The sequence below is a fragment of the Balaenoptera acutorostrata genome, chromosome 5, assembly GCF_949987535.1.
Source record: "Balaenoptera acutorostrata chromosome 5, mBalAcu1.1, whole genome shotgun sequence".
NCBI classification, from domain to species: Eukaryota; Metazoa; Chordata; class Mammalia; order Artiodactyla; family Balaenopteridae; genus Balaenoptera; species Balaenoptera acutorostrata.
The window spans coordinates 90,819,633-90,840,236 of record NC_080068.1 but is presented as its reverse complement, the minus strand read 5'-3'; the positions used below and the strand labels follow the sequence as shown (position 1 = coordinate 90,840,236).

At 36.9% G+C, this 20,604-nt stretch overlaps 1 protein-coding gene across 6 annotated transcripts in view; it reads left to right on the top strand.

The window, feature by feature from the left end:
- Positions 1 to 20,604, top strand: part of TBC1D19 (TBC1 domain family member 19) — a 162,626-nt gene that overhangs the window by 34,756 nt on the left and 107,266 nt on the right. For 4 of the 6 annotated variants that reach the window (XM_057547469.1, XM_057547467.1, XM_057547466.1 and 1 more), the window contains 2 exons: positions 124 to 169; positions 15,756 to 15,831. Coding sequence is in view for 4 of the 6 variants with exons in the window: in XM_057547467.1 (XP_057403450.1) it covers positions 124 to 169; positions 15,756 to 15,831 (122 nt within the window). In the remaining 2 variants the exon portion in view is untranslated. The remainder of the gene's footprint in view (positions 1 to 123; positions 170 to 15,755; positions 15,832 to 20,604) is intronic. The other 2 variants (XM_057547470.1, XM_057547471.1) reach the window with 1 other exon arrangement.

Genomic DNA, 20,604 nt, shown 5'->3' with positions numbered 1-20,604 from the left:
AGTTGATAAAGTTCTTGCACAAATGAATGTGATGTTAAAGTTTTTGTGAGATAAATTTAATTATAATGTATGTTTATTTTTAAAACTAATATGTTTGTATATTTTATTCCTTTTTTTAAATAGGTTGGGAGAAGAAACTTCAGAATGCTGTGTATAGTGAACTGAGTGTGTGAGTTTTTCCTCCCTATTTTGAGATACTCTTATGTTTAGCTGTATGTGCTTTGTAAGTAACGAATATAGTATTGCTATGTGTACTCATTGTTATTATTTCTCACTAGTATTTATATGGCATTTCAAGTAAGTTAATACTATTAAAAATTACAGTCTTGCCTGAGAATTAATAGGTGGGGTTTTTTTATTGCCAAAATTTTTATACTAATTCATTTATCCAGTGTAATTAGGAAATATGATATTTCTCATAAGTTAATATTTCGGATAATTTAAGCTTACCAATATTCTTTTTATTGTTGCCATTTTGGATATTATCCTTTTGTCTTTGTAAACTGATCATTTTAAACTCAATTAACTTTTTTTAAAAAATTGGTGTCATTATTAAGAACATTAATGTTGTTATTTATCTGGATTTGTTCTCAGAGTCTGCTGAAGTGTACAGAACTATTTGTCATTACAAAAAATATAGATCCCAAATGTTAGCTTTTGTAGTTTATTTACTGTTCCATTATTCATCAGTTATTTATTTCTAGCACTATGCCAGGCACTGGGAAGATAGCATAGAACAATGAACGCAATTTCTGCCTTCATGGAGTTTATAATCTAACAGAGTTCTTAACTCTTTTTTTCTTTTTTTTTCCTGCTATCAGTGTGTCTCTAGCATTCTCTAGTTTCTCACACTCCCATTTCCAATTTGCTCCTTCTAATCTGCTGTTAACTGGGAAATGAGATAACCCAGTTTACCAGAATTGTCTCTAAAACAAAGAGCTCAGATGAATGCTTGTGGATTTGTGCTTAGACACACGTTTTTAAAATTAGTATTTGCTTCTTTGGTTATTGCTATTTTCTGAGTTGGTTTTTGACCTCTTAAATAACATCACATATAAAATGCCATCTATTAACTAAAGTTGATTGTGATCATGCCTTTGGTTCTAGTCACCAAAGGAAAAAACATTTATCATGACAAGTAAGGTTTTAAATTTCCCCAAATGTAGTAGAAATACTACGGGTTGATTAAACTAATATGGACATGGTGATTTATCTCTCTGCCTGTTAAAGCTTGTAACTTCAGTGTCTTTGTCTCTGATATGGGCAGAATAAAAGCATCTGCTGTGTATAATTCCAAATATTAGATTCTCATCTGAGGAGATATTACTGATGATTGCTATTTTTGTGGCATAATGCATTCCTGAAAATTGTTCTGTGAGACAGAGTGCCTTTTTACTTGCTGGCAGGGACAGTATTTCATTCATTGTCATATCTTTGATATCCTACATAATAGATGTTAAATAAATATTTTATTTTGAATATTTTGAATAACTTGTTGAGATATTTGAAGGAGCCCAATAATAGTACCTTTTTCCTCACTTGGGTTCTGAACAAATTGAGAAAATAAAATAAAACATAAAGGCAAATGGGGGATCAAAATCATACTTTTATTTGTGGTAAAGACTGGGTAGGAGGACATAGCTTAGTGCAAGAACAAAATAAGCTGTTTAACTGAACTCCAGGCTTAGATAGACTTAACCTTCTAGTTAAATAGCATTGGTGAGTGTGTTCCGCTTATTCTTCCAAAATTTAAAAGTTGGAGAAGGCACTAAACCTCTTCTGTGGTGTAATGAGCAAAGCCCTGGAGAGAGGCCAAGAACGTTACAGTGAGGGAGCTCTTTTCATGTGGAAGGGCACTTCTGGAGTGGGGAAGAAGTGTTTCCTAACATAAGTCAGAAGAATAAAGTGGACTTAGCATATTCTGTTGCATTATTCATTGGCAAAAACCATGATGGATAAGTAAAGAAAGCAAAAGTGAAGTAGAAATATTTATTGTTAAGTAATTGGAACTGAAAAAAAATATCTATACTCATTACTAATAGAAGTGTGGACAAGTGAGCTCTACAGATCACACATGGAATTTGCTCATGTCATTTTACTTATTTTAGCAAACATTCCAAATATTTTAGTCAGATTTTTATTTAACAAATATAGCAGAAAAATTTCTGTATTCTGTTATTACATGAAACTTGTAACTCTAGCCCAGGTTAGTTCTTCCCACTTCAAAACTGCCTACTTTGTTTAACTATTATTGTGTTAATAACTACTTAATATTATGTTGATGATAATTTACATTGATTGAATGCTTATTTTATGTCCAACACTGTGGTAAGCACTTTATAGGTGTTGCCTTGTATTAGGTAGTCTTTATAACCACCCTATGAAATAGAATTTATAATTATCATCATTTTACAGAGGAGAAAAATGAGTCTTAGACCACTTAAATAACTTGCTGAAGATCGTATAGCTAGTAAATGGCAGTGCTAGGGTTTCACCTCTAGCTGTCTGATTCTAAAGCCATACATTTTACTACATCTCACATATACAGTAAATCCCCTACATATGAACCTTCAAGTTGAGAACTTTCAAAGATGCGAACGTGCCTTTGCGTGTCCAATAAGTAAGTTAGTTCACGTGTCTGGCATACATTGTCACATGCGTGCATCCTCTACAAGTGGTTGTGCTTTTGTGTACTTTACTGTACAGTACTGTATAGAGTACAGTAGTACAGTATCTTTATTTCAAGCTAGATCTGCAAAAGGACAACTTCATTGAACTCCTTGCTGTGCAACAAGAGGAGCTTTCTAATCAAGACCTGATGGAATTGGAGGCCCAGGGAAAGGACGAAGAGAGACAAGAGGAAGAAGAAATAACTGAAAAACCGAAGAGATTGACAACATAGGAAATGGCAATAGGATTTTCTTTATTTGAGGAGGCACTGTTAGTTTTTGAGGCACGGGACCTGAACATAGAATGGTACACGAAGGTTACAGCAGCCGTTCAGAATGCAATCCAGTGCTACCGTGTCATCTTCGATGAGAAAAAAAGAGCTACTACCCAGACATCACTGGATCCTTTTTTCAAGAGGGCGGATAGAATTGAATCCAGCAAGGAACCAGAACCTGTGCCATCAATGTCAGGCGTGAGTGAAATTGCAGCTTGCCCTCCGTCTCCTATTGCTGATGATCCTTCAGCTCTACCATCTCCCACCTCCTCTCCCTCCTCCAGTCAGTAACTCTTCTTCCTGTTCACTCGATGCCAGACCCTGTATGCCAGCTGTTGTACTGTACTACTGTACTTTTCAAGGTGCTGTACTGTTAAGATTAAAAATGTTTTCTTTATTTTTTATGTTTGTTTTTTATGTATTATTTGTATGAAAAGTATTATAAACCTATTACAATTCGGAACAATATAGCTGATTGTATTAGTTGGGTAGCTAGTCTAACTTTGTTGTTCTTACGAACAAATTGGACTTACGAACGCACTCTCGGAATGGAAGTCGTTCGTGTGTAGGGGACTTACTGTATTTACATCTTGTTTCTTACCTAGATTAAAAGTGTTCTGAAACAAGAATTATGTCTTACATTTCTTTGAGTATCTCCTATAGCATCAAATAAATGACGTTGAGTCAGCAAGTAGTTACTGAGCCACCCACCAATGCTGGCACAAAATAAATATTTGTTGAATTGAGGAAACTTAGTGTAACTGTTAATCCTAAACTTACTGTAAAGATTTAAGAAAGTCATTACATTGAAAAGGTACCGATTTCTTTCTGTGTCCTATTCTTTACTGTATTTTGTGTAGAGTAGTTTATAAAGAATTAGAAGACCTATTGTTTTCCCTTAAGGAATATAAATTAAAGAAATATATAAACCTTTTAAAACCTTCTATATATGTATATATTATAGAAAAACATGTACTGTAGTCTACTGCTATAGTAGATATATGCACGTGTCTACCATACCTTGGAGAGGTATAAATGCTGAACTACAGTGCGCCCAAAATGGAAAGATTTTAAATAATGAGTACCTTACACTAGACCACAAGATTGGGTAAGTCTTTATAGACATTCACAGTGTTCTCTGGAAGAGTCCTCAGGTGGTAGACCTGGGCACCTCCAAAGTGTCCTAATCATGACTCTTCTTTGCCCTCTTAGTTGTTTGTTTGTTTGTTTTTTATCTTTATTGGAGTATAATTGCTTCACAATACTGTGTTAGTTTCTGTTGTACACCAAAGTGAATCAGCCATATGCATACACATGCCCCCATATCCCCTCCCTCTTGAGCCTCCCTCCCGTCCTCCCTATCCCACCCATCTAGGTCGTTGCAAAGCACCGAGCTGATCTCCCTGTGCTACGCTGCTGCTTCCCACTAGCTAACTATTTTACATTCGGTAGTGTATATATGTCGATGCTACTCTCATTTCGCCACAGCTTCCCCCTCCCACCCCGTGTCCTCAAGTCCATTCTCTATGTCTACCTCTTTATTCCTGCCCTGCAACTAGTTTCATCAGTACCATTTTTTTTTTTTTTAGATTCCATATATATGTGTTAGCACACGGTATTTGTTTTTCTCTTTCTGACTTACTTCACTCTGTATGACAGACTCTAGGTCCATCCACCTCACTACAAATAACTCAATTTCATTTCTTTTTATGGCTGAGTAATATTCCATTGTATACATGTGCCACATCCTCTCCATCCATTCATCTGTCGATGGACACAAAGGCTGCTTCCATGTCCTGGCTATTGCAAATAGAGCTGCAATGAACACTGTGGTACATGACTCTTTCTGAACTATGGTTTTCTCAGGGTATATGCCCAGTAGTGAGATTGCTGGGTCATATGGTAGTTCTGTTTTTAGTTTTTTAAGGAACCTCCATACTGTTTTCCATAGTGGTTGTAACAATTTACATTCCCACCAACAGTGCAAGAGGGTTCCCTTTTCACCACAACCCTTCCAGCATTTATTGTTCCTAGATTTTTTGATGATGGCCATTCTGACCGTTATGAAGTGATACCTCATTGTGCTTTTGATTTACATTTCTCTAATAATTAATGATGTTGAGCATCTTTTCATGCACCTCTTGGCCATCTGTATGTCTTCCTTGGTGAGTCTAGTTAGGTCTTCCGCCCATTTTTTAATTGTATTGTTTGATTTTTGACATTGAGCTCCATGAGCTGTTTGTATATTTTGGAGATTAATCCTTGGTCTGTTGTTTCATTTGCAACTATTTTCTCCCATTCTGAGGGTTGTCTTTTTGTCTTACTTATGGTTTCCTTTGTCGTGCAACAGCTTTTAAGTTCAATTAAGTCCCATTTGTTTATTTCTGTGTTTATTTCTGTTACTCTAGGAGGTGGGTCAAAAAGATCTTGTTGTGGTTTATGTCAAAGTGTGTTTTTCCTATGTTTTCCTCTAAGAGTTTTATAGTGTCTGGTCTTACATTTAGGTCTTTAATCCATTATGAGTTTATTTTTGTGTATGGTGTTAGGTAGTGTTCTAATATGATTCTTTTACATGTAGCTGTCCAGTTTTCCCAGCACCACTTATTGAAGTGGCTGTCTTTTCTCCATTGTATGTTCTTTCCTCTTTCTCGTAAATTAGGTGACCATATGTGCGTGGGTTTATCTCTGGGCATTCTATCCTGTACCATTGACCTATATTTCTGTTTTTGTGCCAGTACCATACTGTCTTGACTACTGTAGCTTTGTGGTATTGTTTAAAGTCATGGAGCCTGATTCCTCCAACTCTGTTTTTCTTTCTCAAGATTGCTTTGGCTCTTTGGGGTCTTTTGTGTTTCCATATGAATTGTAAAATTTTTTGTTCTAATTCTGTGAAGAATGCCATTGGTAGTTTGATAGGGATTGCATTGAATCTGTAGATTGCTTTGGGTAGTATAGTCATTTTCAGAATATTGATTCTTCCAATCCAAGGGCATAGTATATTTCTCCATCTGTTTATGTCATCTTTGATTTCTTTCATCAGTGTTTTATAGTTTTCTGAGTACAGGTCTTTGGCCTCCTTAGGTAGGTTTATTCCTAGGTATTTTATTCTTTGTGCTGCAATGGTAAATGTGATTGTTTCCTTAATTTCTCATTCTGATTTTTCATCGTTGGTGTATACTAATGCAAGAGATTTCTGTGCATTAATTTTGTATCCTGCAACCTTACTGAATTCATTGATTAGTTCTAGTAGTTTTCTGGTGGCATCCTTAGGATTTTCTCTGTATTGTGTCATGTCATCTGCAAAGAGTGACAGTTTTACTTCTTCTTTTCCAATTTGTATTCCTTTTATTTCTTTTTTTTTCTCTTATTGCCGTGGCAAAACTATGTTGAATAAGAGTGGCGAGAGTGGACATCCTTGTCTTGTTCCTGATCTTAGTGGAAATGGTTTCAGTTTTTCACCATTGAGAATGATGTTGGCTGTGGGTTTGTCATATATGGCCTTTATTATGTTGAGGTAGGTTCCCTCTATGCTCATTTTCTGGAGAGTTTTTATCAAATGGGTGTTGAATTTTGTCAAAAGCTTTTTCTTCATCTATTGAGATGATCATATGGTTTTTATTCCTAAATTTGTTAATGTGGTGTATCACATTGATTGATTTGCGTATACTGAAGAATCCTTGCATCCCTGGGATAAATCCCACTTGATCATGGTGTATGATCCTTTTAATGTGTTGTTGGATTCTGTTTGCTAGTATTTTGTTGAGGATTTTTACGTCCATGTTCATCAGTGATATTGGCCTGTAATTTTCTTGTTTTGTGATATCTTTCTCTGGTTTTGATATCAGAGTGATGGTGGCCTCGTAAAATGAGCTTGGAAGTGTTCCTTCCTCTGCAATGTTTTGGAAGAATTTGAGAAGGATCAGTGTTAGCTCTTCTCTAAATGTTTGATAGAATTCTCCTGTGAAGCCATGTGGTCCTGGACTTTTGTTTGTTGGAAGATTTTTAATTACAGTTTCAATTTCATTGCTTGTGATAGGTCTGTATATATTTTCGAATTCTTCCTGGTTCAGTCTTGGAAAATTGTACCTTTTCAAGAATTTGTCCATTTCCTCGTGGTTGTGCATTTTTTTGGCATATAGTTGTTTGTAGTACTCTCTTGAAATCCTTTGTGTTTCTGCAGTGTCAGTTGTGATTTCTCCTTTTCCCTTTCTAATTTTATTGATTTGCGTCCTCTCCCTTTTATTCTTGATGGGTCTGGCTAAGGGTTTATCAATTTTTATCTTCTCAAAGAACAAGCTTTTAGTGTTATTGATCTTTGCTATTGCTTTCTTCATTTCTATTTCATTTATTTCTGCTCTGATCTTTATGATTTCTTTCCTTCTACTGACTTTGGGTTTTCTTTGTTCTTCTTTCTCTAGTTGTTTTAAGTGTAGGGTTAGATTGTTTACTTGAGATTTTTCTTATTTCTTGAGGTGAGATTGAATTGCTATAAACTTCCCTCTTAGAACTGCTTTTGCTGTGTCCCATAGGTTTTGGGTCATCGTGTTTTCGTTGTCATTTGTTTCTATGTATTTTTAAATTTCTTCTTTGATTTCATAGTGATCTCTTGGTTATTTAGTAGTGCACTATTTAACCTCCAGGTATTTGTCTTTCTTACAGTATTTCTTCCTGTAATTGATTTCCAATCTCATAGCATTGTGGTCAGAAAAGATGCTGGATACGATTTCAATTTCCTTAAATTTTCCGAGGCTGGATTTGTAACCCAAGATGTGATCTATCCTGGAGAATGTTCCATGTGCACTTGAAAAGAAAGTGTATTCTGCCGCTTTTGGGTGGAATGGTCTATAAATATCGATTAAATCTATGTGGTCTATTGTGTCATTTAAAGCTTGTGTTTCCTTATTTATTTTCTGTTTGGATAATCTGTCCATTGGGGTAACAGGGGTGTTAAAGTCCCCTACTATTATTGTGTTACTGTCGATTTCTCCTTTCATGGTTGTTAGCATTTGCCTTATGTATTGAGGTGCTCCTCAATGTTTATTGGGTGCATAAACATTTATAATTGTTATATCTTCTTCTTGGATTGATCCATTGATCATTATGTAGTGTCCCTCCTTATCTCTTGTAACAATCTTTACTTTAAAGTCTATTTTATCTGATACGAGTATTGCCACTCCAGCTTTCTTTTGATTTCCATTTGCATGGAATATCTTTTTCCATCCCTTCACTTTCAGTCCGTATGTGTCCCTAGGTCTGAAGTGGGTCTCTTGTAGGCAGCATATATATTATGGGTCTTGTTTTTGTATCCATTCAGTCAGTCTGTGCTTTTTGGTTGTAGCATTTAATCTGTTTACATTCAAGGTTATTATCGACATGTATGTTCCTATTACCATTTTCTTAATTGTTTTGGATTTGTTTTTGTGGATCTTTTTCTTCTCTTGTGTTTCCCACCTAGAGAAGTTTCTTTAGCATTTGTTGTAAAGTTGGTTTGATGGTGCTGAATTCTCTTAGCTTTTGCTTGTCTGAAAAGCTTTTGACTTCTCCATCCAATCTGAATGAGATCTTTGCTGGGTAGAGTAATCTTGGTTATAAGTTTTTCTCTTTCATCACTTTAAGTATATCCTGCCACTCCCTTCTGTCTTGCAGAGTTTCTGCTGAAAACTCAGCTGATAACCTTATGGGGATTCCTTTGTATATTTTGTTTTTCCCTTGCTGCTTTTAATATTTTTTCTTTGAATTTAATTTTTGTTAGTTTGGTTAATATGTGTCTTGGTGTGTTTTTCCTAGGGTTTATCCTGAATGGGACTCTCTGTGCTTCCTGGACTTGGGTGACTATTTCATTTCCCACGTTAGGGGAGTTTTTGACTATAATCTCTTCAAATATTTTCTCAGTCCCTTTCTTTTGCTCTTCTTCTTCTGGGACCCCTACATTCAAATGTTGGTGCGGTTAGTGTTGTCCTAGAGGTCTCTGAGATGATCTTCAATTCTTTTCATTCTTTTTTCTTTATTCTGCTCCTCAGCAGTTATTTCCACCATTTTGTCTTCCAGCTCATTTATTCGTTCTTCTGCCTCAGTTATTCTGTTATTGATTCCTTCTAGTGTATTTTTCATTTCAGTTATTGTGTTGTTCATCTCTGTTTGTTCTTTAGTTCTTCTAGATCTTTGTTAAACATTTCTTGTATTTTGTCAATCTGTGCCTCCATTCTATTTCTGAGATTGTGATACATCTTTTTTTAAAATTTTATTAAAAAAAATTTTTTTAACATCTTTATTGGAGTATAATTGCTTTACAATGGTATGTTAGTTTCTGCTTTATAGCAAAGTGAATCAGCTATACATATACATGTATCCCCATGTCTCCTCCCTCTTGCATCTCCCTCTCACCCTCCCTATCCCACCCCTCTAGGTGGTCACAAAGCACTGAGCTGATGTCCCTGTGCTATGCAGCTGCTTCCCACTAGCTATTTATTTTACATTTGGTAGTATATATAAGTCCATGCCACTCTCTCACTTCGTCCCAGCTTACCCTTCCCCCTCTGTGTGTCCTCAAGTCCATTCTCTATGTCTGCATCTTTATTCCTGTCCTGCCCCTAGGTTCTTCAGAACCATTTTGTTTTGTTTTGTTTTGTTTTTATATTACATACATATGTGTAAGCATATGGTATTTTTTTTTCTCTTTCCGACCCACTCAACTCTGTATGACGGTCTCTAGGTCCACCCACCTCACTACAAATAACTCAATTTCGTTTCTTTTATGGCTGAGTAATGTTCCATTTTATACATATGCCACATCCTCTCCATCCATTCATCTGTCAGTGGACACCCAGGCCGCTTCCATGTCCTGGATATTGCAAATAGAGCTTCAATGAACATGGTGGTGCATGACTCTTTCCGAACTATAGTTTTCTCAGGGTATATGCCCAGTAGTGGGATTGCTGGGTCGTATGGTAGTTCTATTTTTAGATTTTTAAGGAAACTCCATACTGATCTCCATAGTAGCTGTATCAATTTACATTTCCACCAACAGTGCAAGAGGGTTCCCTTTTCTCCACACCCTTTCCAGCATTTATTGTTTCTAGATTTTTTGATGATGGCCATTCTGACTGGTGTGAGGTGATACCTCACTGTAGTTTTGATTTGCATTTCTCTAATGATTAGTGATGTTGAGCATCCTTTCATGTGTTTGTTGGCAAGCTGTATATCTTCTTTGTTGAAATGTCTATTTAGGTCTCTTGCCCATATTTGGATTGGGTTGTTTGTTTTTTTGATATTGAGCTGCATGAGCTGCTTGTAAATTTGGAGATTAATCCTTTGTCAGTTGCTTCATTTGCAAATATTTTCTCCCATTCTGAGGGTAGTCTTTTCATCTTGTTTATGGTTTCCTTTGCTGTGCAAAAGCTTTTAAGTTTCATTAGGTCTTATTTGTTTATTTTTGTTTTTAGTTCCATTTCTCTAGGAAGTGGGTCAAAAAGGATCTTGCTGTGATTTATGTCATAGAGTGTTCTGCCTATGTTTTCCTCTAAGAGTTTGATAGTGTCTGGCCTTACATTTAGGTCTTTAATCCATTTTGAGTTTATTTTTGTGTATGGTGTTAGGGAGTGTTCTAATTTCATTCTTTTACATGTAGCTGTCCAGTTTTCCCAGCACCACTTATTGAAGAGGCTGTCTCTTCTCCATTGTATATTCTTGCCTCCTTTATCAAAAATAAGGTGACCATATGTGCGTGGGTTTATCTCTGGGCTTTCTACCCTGTTCCATTGATCTATATTTCTGTTTTTGTGCCAGTACCATGCTGTCTTGATTACTATAGCTTTGTAGTATAGTCTGATGTCCGGGAGCCTGTTTTCTCCAGCTCTGTTTTTCTTTCTCAAGATTGCCTTGGCTATTCGGGGTCTTTTGTGTTTCCATACAAATTGTGAAAGTTTTTGTTCTAGTTCTTTGAAAAATGCCATTGGTAGTTTGATAGGGATTGCATTGAATCTGTAGATTGCTTTTCGTAGTGTAGTCATTTTCACAATGTTGATTCTTCCAATCCAAGAACATGGTATATCTCTCCATCTGTTTGTATCATCTTTAATTCCTTTCTTCAGTGTCTTATAGTTTTCTCCATACAGATCTTTTGTCTCCTTAGATAGATTTATTCCTAGGTATTTTATTCTTTTTGTTGCAATGGTAAATGGGAGTGTTTCCTTAATTTCTCTTTTAGATTTTTTATCATTAGTGTATAGGAATGCAAGAGATTTCTGTGCATTAATTTTTATCTTGCTACTTTACCAAATTCATTGATTAACTCTAGTAGTTTTCTGGTAGCATCTTTAGGATTCTCTATGTATAGTATCATGTCATCTGCAAACAGTGAAAGCTTTACTTCTTCTTTTCCGATTTGGTTTCTTTTTATTTGTTTTTCTTCTCTGATTTCTGTGGCTAAAACTTCCAAAACTATGTTGAATAATAGTGTTGAGAGTGGACAACCTTGTGTGTGATTCATCTCTACTGTTTTTTCTCTGAATTGTTTTTCAGGTAGGTTGCCTATTTTCTCTTCATTTATTTGGTCTTGTAGGTTTTTACCTTGCTCCTTCATCTGTCACATATTTTTTTGCCATCTCTTTTTTTTTTTTTTTTTTGAGTGGCATCGTGTTTCTGTCTTACTGGTTGTTTGGCCTGAGGCTTCCAACACTGGAGTTTTTAGGCTGTTGGGTAGAGTTGCGTCTTGGTGCTGAGATGAGGACCTCTGTGAGAACTCACTCTGATGAATATTCCCTGGGTTCTGAGATTTTCTGTTAGTCCAGTGGTTCGGACTCGGAGCTCCCACCGCAGGAGCTTGGGCCCAACACCTGGCTCGTGAACCAAGATCTCGCAAGCCACATGGAGTGGCAAAAAAAAAAATAGAGAGAGAACTATAACCAAGTTAAAAAAAATTAGACTAGGAAACTAACAGATATATTAGAAAGAATAAAAAAATAAAAATATAGATGAATCAACAACCAGAAGGTACAACAGTACCACAATAATAAAAAAGAGGAGGAGGGAAAAGAAAAAAAAAGGGGCAGGTGGGGAAGGCCTTGGCTCTGGAGGGCGGGACCTAAGCAGGGGCAAGTTTTGGGCAGTGGGCAGGGCCTATGCTTAGGACCCACAGGGCTGGAAAAGGCCCTGTGGGCTGTAGGAGGTGGGGGCGTAGGCTCAACAGAACAGAAGGGGCCCAGTTATGCCCCCCACCCCTGGTCTCAGAGGGCAGTGGAACTCACCTGGGAGCCCAGCAGGCTTCCTAGGCCCAAGTGGGTGGGGCAAACACCCTCCTCTCCTCTCCTGTTCCTCCGGTTGCAGAGGGGCCCTCCCGCCTGCCTCTCCTTTTCTCCCCTTGGCCTCCTTCCTATGCCCCCAGGACCAATGTGGCCATGGGGAGTGGGGGCCCTTTGAGGGCAGGGGACTGGCTTGGGAGCTCAGCAGTCTCCTCGTGCCCAAGTCGGTGGGGCAAATGCCCTCAGCTCCTCCTCCACTCCTCCCTGAGGGCCCCTCCCACGTGCCTTTCCTGATCTCCCCAGCCTCAGGGGTGCTGATCCTGTCTGGCCTCCACTTTTCCTCCCCCCTCAGTCCCCCCACGTCCTACCAGTTCACTTGGGGGTTCCTCCCGTCTCCTTGGGCATTAGAGTCCTCCACCAGCGGCCGGCAGGGAACCTAATTATGGGGAGATGCTAACTCGGCGTCTTCCCACACCACCATCTTGACTCCACCCTGCCCTCTTAGTTTTAAATATTACTATGTGCTTGTTATGTGTTATGTACAGAGCTAGGTGCTGGGATAGTGAACAAGCTAGGCAGATAGTCTTTGCTTTTTATGGAGCTTACATCCCAGTGGGGCACAGAGAATTTAAAGAGGCAATTATAGTACAATATAGTAAGCGCTATAATAGGGTAAGTACAAGGAGTACATAGGGCAGGCACCTAACTCAGATTGGGGATGTCATGATGACTTATCACAGGAAATAATACTCAGACTGAGCTCAAAAAGCTGAGCTGGATTTAGTCAGGGGAAGGGGTAGAGAAGAAAAGTGCTTTAGGCACGAGGGAACAACAGGTTCAGAGGTGTTTATAGGTGGAAAAGAATGCAGTATATTGGAGGAACAAAAGTCATACGGCGACAAAAGTTGGATGGTAGAGAGGAAAGGGGCATAGGAAAGGATTATGCTAGATCTGTAGGCAAGGATGTGCTTCTTAGTCAAGGATTTGTAGACTGGATCCTAAAAGCATTTGGGTGCCATTTTAGGATTTTAAGCAAAGTAGTGACATAACCACATTTGCATTTTATTTATTCAACAATGTACTGGATATCTAGTATGTGCCAGGCCTTATGCTAGACACTGGAAATACAATCACCGGTGAATAAGGAAGACACTGCTCCTGACTAACCACCAGGCAAATTGGCAAATAGATTGAAAATAGTGTGGAAGCAGGGGAGACTGCTTATGAAGCTGTCAGATGAATGCAGGCGAGAAATGTTGGTTGCCTAAAACAGTGTCAGTGGGGTAGAGAAGATGAGTGGCATTTATGGGGATTTAGGGAGACAGGAAGAGGGAGGAGTCAAGAGTGATATGCAGGTTTCTGCATTGTTCCTATCTACTGACCCTCATCTCTTTGTATTACTAAATGTAAAATATGGGAGGACAGATTTTATTTTATTTTGTTTTATTCTGTTCTATTGTATTCTATTTCATTTTATTTTATTTTTTGGCTGCGCGATGTGGCATATGAGATCTTCCCCGACGAGGGATCGAACCTGTGCCCCCTCCATTGGGAGCATGGAGTCTTAACCACTGGACCTCCAGGGAAGTCCCAAGGACAGAGATTTTAACATGTTTTGTTCACTGCTGTATCTCTATTACCTTGAACTCTTAGGTTCTCATTAAATATTTACAATTGAATAAATATCTAACTTTATTTTGGTTTAATATGAATGATTTGGGGTTGTCACTTCTTACCTTTTTTTTATGGATAAGTTTCTTTGAGCATTAAATAACCCTTAAGATCATCAGTAAGTGTTCTCAAGTTTCAATCCTAAATTTCTAAGTTTTATTAAGTTTAGAAATAATTACCATTAAAATGGAAGAATTTTTAAGAGTTATATTTAATTATAAATCACATGTCTCTTTACAAATGATGTAGTGAGTGGTGTAAAATATATAGCTTTTAAACTATCTTGCATATGAGAAGAAATACTGAGGTATCTAGAGATTATCAATTTTTTTCACTTGTGAGTGGGGAAAGGTGATTTGTTTAGGTACATGGAATGCAGATTTTAGTAGAAAAAAAACAATTAGCCAGAAATAATCAGTTAGTGAAACTGTCTGGTGTCCCCCTTTGGATGTCCCCTTTTGGATGAGGAATTTCTTGAGAATTCAGTGTATGGTTCTTGATTGTTAGAACATGGTTGCTTTGCTGTAGGTACAAATTATATGATTAATTTCAACGGGAGCTATATGTTGTGAAAGAGATTGAAAACGCTAAGTAAGTGTTAAATTGTTCTGTTCTCCTATTGCCTTCTCTATGATTTTATATCACTCTGTGCCTCAGTCATTACATTTCAACCATCCTGGCTTTTTCTGATTTTTAAACATTCCATATTTTCCCACCTCAGAGTCTTGTGCTTGCTGTCCTTTTACTTGGAATGTTCTTCCCCCAGATCTTTGAATGGTTGGCTCCTTTTCACTCATGTCTTGGTTCAAATATTAGCTTTTCTAGACACCTTCCCTGCCCTTTCAAATCACTTTTGACTCTATCCTGCTCTCATTTTCTCATGGCACTTATTACTATTTTATATTATTCTATTGATTTATTTGTTTTTATAAATATTGACTCTTTCTTCACTAGAATATTAGGTACATAAGAACAGGAGATAACTGTCTTAATCCTACCATATACTTAATACTTAGAATGGCTCAAATATTTGTTGAATAAATAAATCTGTTTTCTTAATAAAAAACAATACATTTTGAATATAAAATGTAATGTTACATAGAAAACATAATTTTTAAGACATTAAATTTTCAAAATTTTATTAAATTTGTGAATTAATGTAGTATGTAATATATTAATACTAAAACATGGCTATTATAAAAGAGAGTATTTTTACTATCATTTCAATCCTATGGAAAAGGAAATTGGGAGAAATGAGAAAAGTTGATATATTAGTAAGTTAATGGACTTTTTTAGACTTCAGACTTTAAAAAATTTCTCTAAGTGTTATAGTAGTTACATACTAAAATTAACAGTTGTGAAAATTTTCATATGAGCACTTACAGAGCTAAATAATTTTAAAATTACCTAAATTTATGAATTCACTTTAACTTTTAACGAGTCATTAAATTGTTAATTTAAAACTACAATACTAGTAGGATAAGAATTAAAGTTTTATTAGGTTGTTGTACCTTGTGTAAACACATAGAACTGCTAACAAATATCTATTTCACTTATATCATGGACTACAGAGGTAAGTAATTTCTAACCAGGCGAACTGATTAATTATTAAGAGTAATGTATATACTTTTCAATCTTAGCATAAGGGAAAATTGTATCAAATACATAGCTCTGACTTCTTTTCCCCCTATATATGCTTCTGTGGTGCTTTTGTAGTTTTTCTTGCCTGCCTTCTGGTTTGTAAACCTTTTGAGGGCAGGGGCCTGTTTACCTGTATATAACCAGTACATGGCAGTGGGCTCTCAGGTCTGTGGTTGTTGAGTGAATAAATAAAAACATGCATTCTTTGTTAAAAAAAAAAAAAAAGAGTAATGTACTCAGCTCCCTCTTTTTGTCCCCAGGTTTCCTTTACCCAGTCATCCTGCTGCACCTCCTGAACATCTTAAAGAACCTTTGGTATACATGAGGAAAGCACAGGTTGGCTACTGTTCATTTTAATTTTATTTTTCCATACCAAGTTATATAATGCAGAGTGAAAGATCCTTATTAATATTAGGACTGTATTTATTATGTGAAAGACTGGGTAAAGACCACTAAAGTGAGGTGAATAGTATTTGCATACTCTATTTTCAGTAACCAAGGATTGCACTTACTTAACTATAGTAATCTTGAAAATGTTGAGTAGAAGAAAAAAAAATCATGTACTATACTAGCCTAAAATTTAAAATATCATAAAAGTAAATATTATGAAACAATTTGTTCCTAATGTTCTGTGATATTAAAGGAATGAAATGGGAATGAACTGACTCACTCTTCCCTTAAAATTTTAGCTTTTGACACCAGTGTTACCGATACTATATTTGAAACATTTGTTTTCACAGCAGGTTATACATACTAATTGTATTCTGTTACAGAACCCAAATGAACCTTGTATCTAAAATGCACTGGAAACAACTAAAAGTCACTTTAAAAGCATAAAATAAAATAACTTTAACAGAAAAACTGTAAAAAGCTGTTAAAGTAGGAACTTAATAAGTTCTGTCACATGCCCCTAATTCTTTTAGCTGGCCTTTGCCTTGGCCCTGTGTGGTCTACCTGCCTGTGAGGTGGCACTATTCATGAGCCTTCCTCACAGTGCTGGGGACTCTCTAACTGCCACTGCTGAGGCATTTAATGGACCTCATAAGTCAACCTTCTTTCTCCATCGTAGTCTCAGAAATTATTATGAAAATTTTCAGATACACCCTAAAGAACTCCAGTGAACCCGTCACCCAGCTTCAACAGTTAGCATAGTAGCTCTGCTGCTCCTGAGAAGTGTTCTGCTTGCTTTGAGTTACCATGCTCCACAGTGGTAGACGTTAGGCAGGTTTTTCTTTTTCTGCTTTTATTTTCATTTTAAAAACCCTCAAAATCAGAGGGTGAAAGGAAGCAATATAAACAAAAAACATGGAGGTATTTGAGGAAATATGTAATATGTTTCTATCTCTAGGTGATACTTTAGGGCTAGCAATCAGACAGTATTTATTATCGATGTGTCATAAATCATAATCATCACATGATACACGTATGAAGTAATCGGTCTTTTGTTGTAAAGATATAAACTCAAGAAAATAAAACTAAATGCTTGGGTCTAAGTATTTTTTGGCAAAATTTGAAAATTTCTGAAAGTTTTAGAGGAAGTATCAGTTTTAGCGTAAGTATAAAAAACAAAACACAAAAGTTGGTTTCCTATTAAGACTGAAGAGATAACAGCGATAAATAACAGGTCTGTTCTTAAAGCCTACTGCTAGTTGCTGAGACTATATATGAATGGTAAATATATGTATTGTGTATACGTATGGTACTCCTCTCTTTTCTCTCCAGGCTTAACCTGCTAGATCCAGAGTTGGCATGCTACAGCCCATGGGCCAGATCTGCCCTGCCACCTGTTTTTGTATGGGTAGCAAGCTAGGAATTTTATTATTTTTTTTAACATTTTCAACTGGTTGAAAAATCAAAAGAAGAATAATATTTTGTGACCCATGAAACTTATAGGAATTAATAAAATATGTTTTATTGGAAAAATAGTCATGCTCCTTTATTTACATATTGGGTATGTCTGCTTTTGCACTACTATGTCAGACTTAAATAGTTGCTTTAGAGATGTTATGACCTGGAAAGCTTAAATTTTTTACTATCTGCCTTTTTATAGAAAGTTTGCAGATTCCTGCACTAAATTAGTCCCTTTAAGAGCGGGGGCTGTGCTTTTAATCCTCAGCATCTAAGCATAGTACCTAGCCCACAGAACACTCTCAGGAAATGTATGCTGAAATACAGTTGACTCTAGAACAACGTGGGTTTGAGCTGCATGAATCCACTAATATGTGGATCTTTTTCAATGCTAAATACTACAGTACTACACTAACCTGGGCTCGTTGAATTTGCAGATGCAGAACCACAGGAATGGAGGGCCAACTGTTCAGTTATACTCGAATTTTCCAGTGTGTGGAGTGTTAGCATCCCTAACCTCCGAGATGTTCAAGGGTCAACTGTAATTGATTCTTTTTTGTTTGTTTGTTTGAAATTCAAGAATTTTTAAATTATTTATCAAAGTAAGGGAAGTGACATTTTTACAGTCTTTTTATGTGGGTTTCTAAATCTGCAAGACTGAAGATTTTTGTTGTTGTAATTTTTTTTTTTTAAACATCTTTATTGGGGTATAATTGCTTTACAATGGTGTGTTAGTTTCTGCTTTATAACAAAGTGAATCAGTTATACGTATACATATGTTCCCATATCTCTTCCTTCTTGCATCTCCCTCCCTCCCACCCTCCCTATCCCACCCCTCTGGGTGGTCACAAAGCACTGAGCTGATCTCCCTGTGCTATGTGGCTGCTTCCCACTAGCTATCTATTTTACATTTGCTAGTGTATATGTGTCAGTGCTACTCTTTCACTTTGTCCCAGCTTACCCTTCCCTCTCCCTGTGTCCTCAAGTCCACTCTCTACGTCTGTGTCTTTATTCCTGTCCTGCCCCTAGGTCATCAGAACGTTTTTTTTTTTAGATTCCATATATATGTGTTAGAATACGGTATTTGTCTTTCTCTTTCTGACTTCACTCTGTATGACAGACTCTAGGTCCATCCACCTTACTACAAATAACTCAATTTCATTTCTTTTTATGGCTGAGTAATATTCCATTGTATACATGTGCCACATCCTCTCCATCCATTCATCTGTTGATGGACACAAAGGCTGCTTCCATGTCCTGGCTATTGCAAATAGAGCTGCAGTGAACATTATGGTACATGACTCTTTTTGAATTATGCTTTTCTAATGGTGTATACCCAGTAGTGGGATTGCTGGGTCATATGGTAGTTCTGTTTTTAGTCTTTTAAGGAACCTCCATACTGTTCTCCATAGTGGCTGTATCAATTTACATTCCCACCAACAGTGCAAAAGGGTTCCCTTTTCTCCACACCCTCTCCAGCATTTATTTATTTATTTATTTTATTTTATTTTATTTTATTTTTATATTTATTTTTGGCTGTGTTGGGTCTTTGTTTCTGTGCGAGGGCTTCCTCTAGTTGCGGCAAGCAGGGGCCACTCTTCATTGCGGTGCGCGGGCCTCTTCACTATCGCTGCCTCTCTTGTTGCGGAGCACAGGCTCCAGATGCGCAGGCTCAGTAGTTGTGGCTCACGGGCCTAGTTGCTCCGTGGCATGTGGGATCTTCCCAGACCAGGGCTCGAACCCGTGTCCCCTGCATTAGCAGGCAGATTCTCAACCACTGCACCACCAGGGAAGCCCTCCAGCATTTATTGTTTGTAGATTTTTTGATGATGGCCATTCTGACCGTTATGAGGTGATACCTCATTGTGCTTTTGATTTGCATTTCTCTAATGATTAGTGATGTTGAGCATCCTTTCATGTGTTTGTTGGCAATCTATATATCTTCTTTGGAGAAATGTCTATTTAGGTCTCTTGCCCATTTTTGGACTGGGTTGTTTGTTTTTTTGATATTGAGCTGCATGAACTGCTTGTATATTTTGGAGATTAATCCTTTGTCAGTTGCTTTGTTTGCAAATATTCTCTCCCACTCTGAGGGTTGCCTTTTCGTCTTGTTTATGGTTACCTTTGCTGTGCAAGAGCTTTTAAGTTTCATTAGGTCCCATTTGTTGATTTTGTTTTTATTTCCATTTCTCTAGGAGGTGGGTCAAAAAGAATCTTGCTGTGATTTATGTCATAGAGTGTTATGCCTATGTTTTCCTCTAAGAGTTATATAGTGTCTGGCCTCCATTTTGCATTTATATTTGTATACAGTGTTAGCGAGTGTTCTAATTTCATTCTTTTACATGTAGCTGTCCCGTTTTCCCAGCAACACTTATTGAAGAGGCTGTTTTTTCTCCATTGTATAGTCTCGCCTCTTTTATCAAAGATAGGTGAGCATATGTGCATGGGTTTATCTCTGGGCTTTCTACCCTGTTCCATTGATCTATATTTGTGTTTTTGTGCCAGTACCATACTCTCTTGATTACTATAGCTTTGTAGTATAGTCTGATGTCAGGGAGCCTGATTCCTTCAGCTCTGTTTTTCTTTCTCAAGATTGCTTTGGCTATTCGGGGTCTTTGTGTTTCCATACAAATTGTGAAATTTTTTGTTCTAGTTCTGTGAAAAATGCCATTGGTAGTTTGACAGGGATTGCATTGAATCTGTAGATTGCTTTGGGTAGTAGAGTCATTTTCACAATGTTGATTCTTCCAGTCCAAGAACATGGTATATCTCTCCATCTGTTTGTATCATTTTTAATTTCTTTCATCAGTGTCTTATAGTTTTCTGCATACAGGTCTTTTGTCTCCTTAGGTAGGTTTATTCCTAGGTATTTTATTCTTTTTGTTGCAGTGGTAAATGGGAGTGTTTCCTTAATTTTCTTTCAGATTTTTCATCATTAGTGTATAGGAATGCAAGAGATTGCTGTGCATTAATTCTGTATACTGCTACTTTACCACATTCATTGAGTAGCTCTGGTAGTTTTCTGGTAGCATCTTTAGGATTCTCTATGTATAGTATCATGTTATCTGCAAAGTGACAGTTTTAATTCTTCTTTTCTGATTTGGATTCCTTTTATTTCTTTTTCTTCTCTGATTGCTGTGGCTAAAACTTCCAAAACTATGTTGAATAAAAGCAGTGAGAGTGGACAACCTTGTCTTGTTCCTGATCTTAGAGGAAATGGTTTCAGTTTTTCACCATTGAGAACGATGTTGGCTGTGGGTT